The 10,860-nt window shown below is 32.9% G+C and overlaps 1 protein-coding gene across 2 annotated transcripts in view; it reads left to right on the top strand.

Annotated features, from left to right (window-relative positions):
- The window catches only part of LOC145258135 (molybdenum cofactor sulfurase-like), a 1,297,067-nt gene that overhangs the window by 1,262,930 nt on the left and 23,277 nt on the right, over positions 1–10,860 (top strand). The window contains exon 11 of one of the 2 annotated variants that reach the window (XM_080115879.1): positions 548–651. The exons of the other annotated variant lie outside the window; for it this stretch is intronic. Within the exon in view, the coding sequence (XP_079972005.1) occupies positions 548–651 (104 nt within the window). The remainder of the gene's footprint in view (positions 1–547; positions 652–10,860) is intronic. 2 annotated transcript variants of the gene reach the window in all.

The following is a 10,860-nucleotide window of genomic DNA, read 5'->3' as shown; positions in this document are numbered from 1 at the left end:
ACTAGCTTTTCTTCCTAAAAATCGAAACATGGCTACCTTTTGCTCGGTATCATAAGAAATTTTTTTTTCGCCGTTAAAAAAAAATAAATAAAATAAAAAAAAATACTTGATCAAATTAAGTGAAAAAAAAAATTTTTTCAGAGAACTTCATTCCATAATGGATACGTACAATATATAACCTTTTCTCGATATTTTCATTTTTTTAATGACTTGATTAAACTGTACAAGTACCATTTGTGTTATATTTAGGCACAAATGTATGAATAAAAAAAATTGATCGTGCTGCTTTTTTTTTCTTCTTTGGAACGGGAGGAGATCACTAAATGTTTGTGAAAAACAAGCAAGATCAGCACAAACAGAACTATCGCTTTTTTTTTTTTTTTTTCATTCACGGACACTGTAAAGGTTTCAACGGTGCTGTTAGTTGAAAAAAAGATCTTAAAAGTGTGTATCATTAAATTAGTTATCATAATTATGAAAACTTTTTTCCAATTACATATTTTTATAATGTACTTCATTCTAACACATTAATTTATAATTTATGCAGAGTTAATGGACTTGATTGCGGTCAAGAAGTTTCCGATTGGTTGAGCAACTCTTTAGGAAAATCCGGATATCGTCTCTTCCGAATATTGCCGCAAAATATCCGAGGTAAAAATTAACAAACTATTTCATAAACAAATATTAGCATGACTTGGATGCTGTTTCTCTTCGTTTTTATGATTCTAGTTTTTTTTTTTTTTATATATATATATATATATATATATAATTCCACAATGCAACCGAGTTTAGAATGTAGTTGTTAATAGGAAGCAGTCCAGTGGAACAGTGTCCCACAGGCGGGCATTCCTGGGAATCTGTGTTTAGATTTAGGCATGGATAGAGAGTGGGAGAAATTGTTGATAGTGGTTTCAGCTAGACCAATGCTTTTATGAAAGTCTGTTAAGGGGAGAACTATAGATTGAAGCTCAGACGAGCATCCACCATGAAAATAACGATAGGGCAAAGACAGGCTTGCAATATCTCTTCTGTGGGAAAAAAAGGTTGCAAGGAAGGGAAGAAAATATCATCTACTAGGTTTCAAAGTCGGTTTTGAACTCTGTCAAGGCAGGATGAGTTTCGTTGATGGTCAAAATTATTACTAATTTCCCTCTTGGTATGTCAAGTTCCTATTTACAATGCCTCCCCACGGGACAGAGTTAGACACCAGGGTCGTGTTTTAACGTGGAGAAAAGGAACAAAAATAAAAATTGTCTCAGTCGTGAAGGATTTCTCCTCCACTGACAGAGAACAAGAAATTAAAGTGCAGCATCTGAAGAATGCCAAGTTATTACAAGATTTATAAGGGAGTACAATTCTTTCCTCTGACTTCTACTCCTACTCCTTCTCACTCCTCCTACTCCTACTCCTTCTCACTTCTTCTACTCCTTCTCACTTCTTCGACTCCTACTCCTTCTCACTTCTTCGACTCCTACTCCTTCTCACTTCTACTTTTGTGTGTTTTAATATATTTCAATGTTTTTATTCCATTCAAAAAAACAAGTAGTGTTGAGTTGGTAAGTTAAACCAATGACAACATGGCCGACAAGAACATGCCGTCTTGGGATTGTCAGTAATATCTCAAAACTCGAAAAAAAATAGTGATAGAAATCACCGTGACATTTATTGGGTGAATTTCTATCATTGTTTTGTTTTCGTGATTTAAGCAATTACTGACGCTCCAAAGATGGTATGTTCTTGTCGGCCATATTGTTATCTGTTAAATTTAGCAACTCAATACTACTTTTTTTTTTTGAACTGAATAAAAGATTTAAAATAAGTTAAACCATACAAAACTTATCCAGGTAGGTAGAAGAGTAACTTATCTTGCCTTTGGTAATAGTTATTTGTTATATATTTGAATTGCCAAATCCTCGAGTTGCTTTTTAAGGACTGTTTAATTGGATGCTGGTTAAGAAAGTTGTCTGGTGCTACCAGATCAGGCTGCCCTGTGGCTTCCTGAGACGAAATGCACCTACATTGACGTTTTTTTTTGTTTTCTGATCTTTTTTGTAAAACTTAATTATGTTCTGCAAAACCAAAAACAAAAACAACAGCCTATTCCCCCCCCCCCTTTTTATTTTATTTTTTCCTACCTTACTCCCGGTCCTGAATATGACCTTAAACTACATCCGATGGTGAGGTCCAGCTTACGGGCTTGGGGAGTGTGGAGCCACCTCTTAATTGCCATTGCTCCCAGGTCCACCCTGACCCGGAGTGGTAGTACCTGTTAGGGTTCCAACTATGGGTTAAATAGAAACAGATTTTAAAAAGGAAAAGAAACAACAAAAAAAGAAAGAAAAAGAAAACAAATATATTCTATTAAATTATCTATTTATTTATTTTTTTGCCCTGTCGGTAGGGCATGAGAACAAACCGACTGCCCCCCTGCAGAGGGTAAAAATCCCTCAATGGGGCAACCAGTTAGCCGTGGGTTGCTACCCGTAAAGTCTTAGGACGTGATCCTGGTGATTGAGCGAACCTAAACCAGGATACATAGAAGTTTAGGCACCGCAACACATTACTTTGGCCCTTACTTCGATTAGACGGGCGGTCGGAGAGGCCCGATCCGACCAATCGGCCAGTCACGCCAAGCCCCACCATATATTGCCCATTCCAAAAACTCACTACTAATACAACACATCCCCCCTCTCCCACAAATAACCCTACTCCCTAATATATGATGGAAAGCGGTGGCTGAGGGTCAATCGATTAGGTGTGAATATCGATGACGAGGCTGTAAACCCCTTAGGATTGCTACAGATCCCATAGCAATATCAAGAGAGAACAGATAATCATTATGATACCACCAAAGTCGGTTATATCATCATTGTATCCCTGTAGAGGCTGGGCGAATGGGTTTCCCCCCAGGCTCTTCCCAAATAGGACTCCGAGGTGGGTGGGGAACGAAGATGACGAAAAAAGAAAACAAAATATATGGCTTATTCCTCCCCAAAACCACCCAACCACCCAAAGAGAACCCACTCTGATGTCTCTGACATCAGTAGCTCTGACGAAGAGACGATAAAACCAAGGAACTCAACATTCGTAGTAATAGAATCAATGGAGGAAACTCCTTTGAGCAAACTATCACCTTTTAAAATTGAAAAAAATCTTAAAACTCTGAAACCAAAGTCTATTAAAAAACAATTTAACGGCAGCCTACTAATAGAAACCCATAACGAAGAACAAACTAAAGAAATATTGAAACTAAAATTATTTGAAAACATCAAAGTCAAATGCTACAGACATCCAACCCTAAATACCTGCAAAGGAGTAGTGAAAAGCCACGAACTTGCACTTTGTCCCTTGGAGGAAATCCGGACAAACTTACAGAAACAGAATGTGTTAGATGTTCGCAGAGTTCAAATTAAAAAAAAACGGTGAGAAAATCGATACCAATACATATATACTAACTTTCGATTCCCTCACCATACCCAAAGAAGTGAAAATCGGATATATGAAAATAAATGTAGAAATTTATATTCCAAACCCCCTCCAATGCTTCAAGTGCCAGAAGTTTGGACACCATCAAGATCGGTGCACACGATTACCAGTGTGTGGAAGATGTGGAGAAAGTGGCCCACACATTGACTGCAGAAAAGATTTCAAGTGTGCCAACTGCCTGGGAAACCATGGCGCTGGCTCTAGATATTGCGAAATATGGAAAAGAGAAAAAGAAGTGACCAAACTAAAACATATAAAGAATATATCCTACCCAGAGGCCAGGAAAATCATCGAAACTAAAACATATGCAGATGCAACAAAAAAAACTAATCCAATCAACAATCAAAATGGTCATATACATGTAACGGATACAACTGACAAGAAAATTGATGTCCTAAGCAAACTAATAAAGGAAATGAAAGAACTATTAGAAGAAATGAGGAAAATGAATAGTGCAATGTCTGCAACCAATCCAAGGATAATATTAAGTAAAGACACTACTGAACCACAAAAAGAAACAAAACCACAAACCATTTCTACAAAAACAACCGAACAACCATCAAACACATCACAAGCCAGAAAAGAATCAAAAATCCCCCCAGACAAAAAAAAAAAAAAAAAAAAAAAAAAAAACAGGAAAAGAAAGATCCCGATCTATATCTCGAACAGGGACTCCGACAGAAAATAGATTTGAGGGATTGGAGACGATGGAAGTTGAACACAATTCCAAATGATGAACAAAATATTACAATGGAATATCAGAGGGATAAAAGCAAACCAAAATGAACTCACATTATTAATAACAAATATGAGCCCAGCACTTGTCTGTCTACAGGAGACCTTTCTGAAAGAAAATAATACCATCAACATAAAACACTACACATGTTACAACTACATAAATAAAGATACGGACAGAGCTTCTGGAGGCACATCAATACTTGTGAAGAATGAAGTCCCTCACAGACAAATAAATATAAACACAAACTTGCAAGCAATTGCAGTTTCAGTGACTCTACATAGAACTATAACACTTTGCTCAATATACATCCCTCCAAAAGATACAATCAACGAAACTGAGATAACTCAATTAATAAAACAACTCCCTAAACCCTTTTTTCTACTAGGAGATCTCAACAGTCACAATGTTATATGGGGAAGTAAAGAAACAAATAAAAAAGGAAAAGAAATAGAAAACATAATAAATAAAAATAATCTATGCCTCCTTAATAATCAAAACTACACCTATATGTACCCAGCAACAGGTACTTTCACCGCCATTGACCTTACCTTATGTGATCCTTCCATATATATGGACTATGACTGGAAAGTACACAATGACACCTGTGGGAGTGATCATTTCCCAATCATCCTGGAAAGTCTAAGTACTAGCACTGAACAAAAAACACCCAAATGGAACCTACATAAAGCGGATTGGGAAGACTTCCAGGAACAGTGCAAAAACCAATTAATTATCGAAAAGAATGATGAAGATGACCATTTGAATTACTTCATTAAAACACTCACAAACATAGCAAATAATACCATACCGAAAACAACCAAAACCAACAATCACAACAAACCTTGGTTCACAAAAGAATGCAGAAAAGCCATCAGAGCTCGACGAGCTGCCTTGAGAAAATTCGAAAAGTATCCAACAAGCGAAAATCTGGATTTCTTCAAAAACAACAGAGCAAAAGCCAGACGAATCATAAAGGAATCCAAAAGAACAACCTGGAGAAATTATATATCCAAAATTAATGTGAATACCAAGGCGAAAACAGTTTGGAACATGATGAGGAAAATAGAAGGAAAGTGTAGTAGTACACCAATATCCCACATCTCTAAAGGCAACAAAACATACACTGATCAAAAAGACATTTCCAATAACCTGGCAGATAATTTATCAAAACTTTCATCATGTGACAGACAAACAGAGAAATTCAAAAAGATTAGAGAAAAGGAAGAGAAAAAGAAAATTCTATTTAAATCACAAAATACTGAAAAATACAACCAACCTCTTACCTTGCCTGAATTAAAAGAATCGCTAACCAAATCCCATGACACAGCTACAGGGCCCGATGAAATTCCATATGAAATCCTCAAAAAACTTCCAGAAGCCTCAATGAAATACCTACTTGAAATTTTCAATATTATATGGTCCAGTGGAAACGTACCGGAGACCTGGAAAGAGGCCACAATAATACCAATCCCCAAATCTGAAAACTCAAACATCCAATCCCAATCAAGTAACGTCTCAGATCCATTGAATTTCAGGCCAATAGCTCTAACAAGCTGCATTTGTAAGACCATGGAAAGGATTATAAACAAAAGACTAATCTGGTTCCTGGAAACAGAGAATCTTATTACAGAATTTCAAACAGGATTCAGGAAAAACCGAAGTTCAATAGACCACATAGTCAGACTTGAAACCTTCATCAGAGAAGCCTTTGTAAGGAAGGAACATTTAACAGCAGTGTTTTTTGACATGGAAAAAGCCTACGATACTGTGTGGAAGTACGGTGTTACAAGGGATCTGAAGGCGCTTGGACTAAAAGGCAGAATGCCAATTTTTATTGAAAATTTTTTAAAAAATAGACGGTTCAGAATAAAGGTTGGCACAGCTCTCTCGGACTTGAAAGAACAAGAGAATGGAGTACCTCAAGGGAGTATACTGTCAGTGACCCTGTTCAGTATCCGAATTAACAACATTGTAAAAAACCTTAACCCTGGGGTAGATTGCTCCCTATATGTGGATGACTTCCTAATATGCTGTAGATCTAGATATATATCTATAATAGAAAGGAAGCTTCAATTGTGCTTAAACAAAGTAATGAGATGGACGGAAGAGAATGGATTTAGATTCTCCAAAAGAAAAACGAAATGCATGCATTTCTGCAAACTAAAGAACATGCATAATGATCCTATCCTAACCATGGAAGGAATGCCCATACCCGTTACTGACCAGTACAAATTCTTAGGGATTTTATTTGACAAAAAGTTAACATTCATCCCACACATAAACTATCTGAAAAAAAAATGTAACAAAGCTGTAAATCTTTTGAGAGTGGTAGCACATACCGATTGGGGTGCAGACAGGGAAACACTCCTTAAACTTTACAGAGCACTAGTCCGCTCAAAGCTAGACTACGGTTGTTTCATATATGGATCAACCCGAACATCATATATAAAAAGCCTAGACCCTATTCACCATACTGGCCTAAGATTGGCCCTAGGAGCATACAGAACTTCCCCCGTGAACAGTCTATACACGGAAGCACACGAACCCCCACTAGATCTAAGGCGAGAAAAGTTAGCCCTTCAATATTTACTGAAACTGAAGTCTTGCCCAAACAACCCTGCATACCAATGTACCTTCTATCCTAAATATGAAGAACTCTTTAACATGAGAAGAAAAACTATCAAAACGTTCGGGCTCCGAATGAAGGAAAGCATTGAAGAATCGAAAATTCCAATCTCCAGCATTCACAACTTCATACTGCCTAAAACACCCCCATGGACCATGAAACAAGTTGAAATAAAACTCAACCTAAACAAAAAGTCCAAATCTACCACAAACCCTATTGAATACCACGACGAACTTCAACATTTAAAATTACAATATTCAGACTACACCTTTATCTACACAGACGGGTCTAAAAGCAACAATCACACTGGATGTGCAGCAACGTACCATAAAACCACAATGAAGAGAAATCTTCAAAATGAAGCATCTATATTCACTGCAGAGACTATAGCTATCGATCTAGCACTCAACATAATTTCAGAGGAAACCACCAAAAACTTCATCATTCTCACAGATTCTCTATCAGTCCTATTATCTATACAAAATCAAAAACAAGAAAATCCACTAACAACAAAATTAATAGAAAAAATCAATATCCTTTCAACTACTAAAAACATTATTCTTGTCTGGATCCCCAGCCATGTGGGGATCAAAGGCAATGACAGGTCAGATACAGCTGCAAAAAGATCTTCTCACCTTCCAACTGACAATTTTAAGATTCCACATACTGATCTTAGACCCCAGATAAAAACATACATACAGGAAAAATGGCAACTGCGGTGGAGTCAGCAAGAGGGCAACAAATTATACTCAATCAAACCTGAACTTAAGGAACGATGTCCGGACATCAAGAGATCACGCCGAGAAGATGTGATACTGACTCGGCTGCGCATAGGACACACCAACTTTACTCATTCTTATATACTAAATGGAGAATCGGCGCCAGAGTACATCCCATGCCAGGAGACACTCACAGTAAAACATATCCTAGTTGGGTGTAATGACCTTGCCCCAACTAGAAAATTATATTATACAGAAAGCAATATGGAAGACTTTTTTGAAAAGGTCAACTCAGCAAATATTCTAGCATACCTAAGGAAAGTAAATTTATATCAGAAAATTTAAGGAAATTTAAAGTCACCCAAATATACACATCCATGTATAAATACATTTAATTTCTTAGTTCAATTTTATAAAAAAAGGGAGGAAAGGCTGAAAAAGTCATTTCCCCCCCCCCCTCCCAACAAAAAAAGTTAAAAAAAAAAAAAAAAGGACTCCGGCATTAAATGACCACATAGGTTGATATGCCGTAAAACCAATCAATCAATTAATCAATCAATAAGAAAGTTGTTAGATTAGTTGTTCTCTTCTTTCTTGTACTTTATCTTCATCATCACCATCATCACCATCATCTTCATCATCTTCATCATCATCATCATCATCACCACCATCATCATATTTGGTTTAGCATCTGTTTCATATGCTAGAATGTATTGGACGTATTTTATAAATTTCCAAACTAATCTATCTCTGGCCAGTTCTTCATTTCTCTCAAATCCATCCTTATCACTTCCTCCTATTTTTTCTCTGAACTGATCCTGCTACCTCAACTGTTCTACATCTACTAACACAAGAACTCTCATCTATTCTTTCATTATGTGACCATAACATCGAAGTCTCCTGTTCTGCATACAACTTCCTGTACTGTTCAAATTTAATCTTATGACATCATCATTGTACCCAAAAGCTCTACATGTAGCTGGAGTGTTCAAGTAGTGCTAAAACAGATGCGATGGTCTATCAAGGCGGTGCTTCTACAGAATTGGGACAGGATTTTGTAGTCGATAAATGGAGTTTTCAGATAAAAACAAAAATTGTTTCAACTGCTTTTTTTTGTCAATTCTAATAATTACGATGGTAGTTTCCAAATTATGTAGTCGAAATTACCTGAATATTACTGAATTATCAAAAAACTCAACTTTAATCGTTTTAGCAGATGAACAATTGCCGCCATTTTGTTTAAATCAAAACGTAAAATTACCTCCCTTTTGAACTCTTCTGTGTCTTACGATTCTATTTTTCTTTGATAAATTATTTTCTACCTAATCGATATTCGTAATTTTTGGATATAGTCATCTTAAATATATGAGGAACAGGTCGATACCATTCTTTTCATGTGAAATTCAGTTTTACGATTTTCGAAATAGTGTAGAAGCGCGGTCAAGGAAAATGTAACGATTGGTTGGATGATATTTATTAAGTTATTTCATTCATATTTTATTTAGTTTTATTTAATTTGTTTTATCTATGTAATTTTATACTTATATTTGTTTTATCCATGTGATTTTTCTTATTTTATTTGTTTTATCCATGTGATTTTTATTATTTAATTTGTTTTATACATGTGATTTTTATTATTTAATCTGTTTTATCCATGTGATTTTTATTATTTTATTTGTTTTATCCATGTGATTTTTATTATTTAATTTGTTTTATCCATGTGATTTTTATTATTTAATTTGTTTTATACATGTGATTTTTATTATTTAATTTGTTTTATCCATGTGATTTTTATTATTTAATTTGTTTTAACCATGTAATTTTTATTATTTAATTTGTTTTATACATGTGATTTTTATTATTAAATTTGTTTCATCCATGTGATTTTTATTATTTTATTTGTTTTATACATGTGATTTTTATTATTTAATTTGTTTTATACATGTGATTTTAATTATTTTATTTGTTTTATACATGTGATTTTTATTATTTTATTTGTTTTATACATGTGATTTTTATTATTTTATTTGTTTTATACATGTGATTTTTATTATTTAATTTGTTTTATCCATGTGATTTTTATTATTTAATTTGTTTTATACATGTTATTTTTCTTATTTTATTTGTTTTATCCATGTGATATTTATTATTTTATTTGTTTTATCCATGTGATTTTTATTATTTAATTTGTTTTATCCATGTGATTTTTATTGTTTAATTTGTTTTATCCATGTGATTTTTATTGTTTAATTTGTTTTATCCATGTGATTTTTATTATTTTATTTGTTTTATACATGTGATTTTTCTTATTTTATTTGTTTTATCCATGTGATTTTTATTATTTTATTTGTTTTATACATGTGATTTTTCTTATTTTATTTGTTTTATCCATGGGATTTTTCTTATTTAATTTGTTTTATACATGTAATTTTTCTTATTTAATTTGTTTTATACATGTGATTTTTATTATTTAATTTGTTTTATACATGTGATTTTTATTATTTAATTTGTTTTATCCATGTGATTTTTATTATTTAATTTGTTTTATCCATGTGATTTTTATTATTTAATTTGTTTTATCCATATGATTTTTATTATTTAATTTGTTTTATCCATGTGATTTCTATTATTTAATTTGTTTTATCCATGTGAGTTTTATTATTTAATTTGTTTTATACATGTGATTTTTATTATTTAATTTGTTTTATCCATGTGATTTTTATTATTTAATTTGTTTTATCCATGTGATTTTTATTATTTAATTTGTTTTATCCATGTGATTTTTATTATTTTATTTGTTTTATCCATGTGATTTTTATTATTAAATTTGTTTCATCCATGTGATTTTATTATTTTATTTGTTTTATACATGTGATTTTTATTATTTAATTTGTTTTATACATGTGATTTTTATTATTTTATTTGTTTTATACATGTGATTTTTATTATTTTATTTGTTTTATACATGTGATTTTTATTATTTAATTTGTTTTATCAATGTGATTTTTATCATTTAATTTGTTTTATACATGTTATTTTTCTTATTTTATTTGTTTTATCCATGTGATATTTATTATTTTATTTGTTTTATCCATGTGATTTTTATTATTTAATTTGTTTTATCCATGTGATTTTTATTGTTTAATTTGTTTTATCCATGTGATTTTTATTGTTTAATTTGTTTTATCCATGTGATTTTTATTATTTTATTTGTTTTATACATGTGATTTTTCTTATTTTATTTGTTTTATCCATGTGATTTTTATTATTTTATTTGTTTTATACATGTG

The sequence above is a fragment of the Euprymna scolopes genome, chromosome 33 (assembly GCF_053919585.1).
Source record: "Euprymna scolopes isolate OS-2025 chromosome 33, ASM5391958v1, whole genome shotgun sequence".
Classification (NCBI taxonomy): Eukaryota; Metazoa; Mollusca; class Cephalopoda; order Sepiida; family Sepiolidae; genus Euprymna; species Euprymna scolopes.
This window is presented reverse-complemented; position numbering and strand designations above follow the sequence as displayed.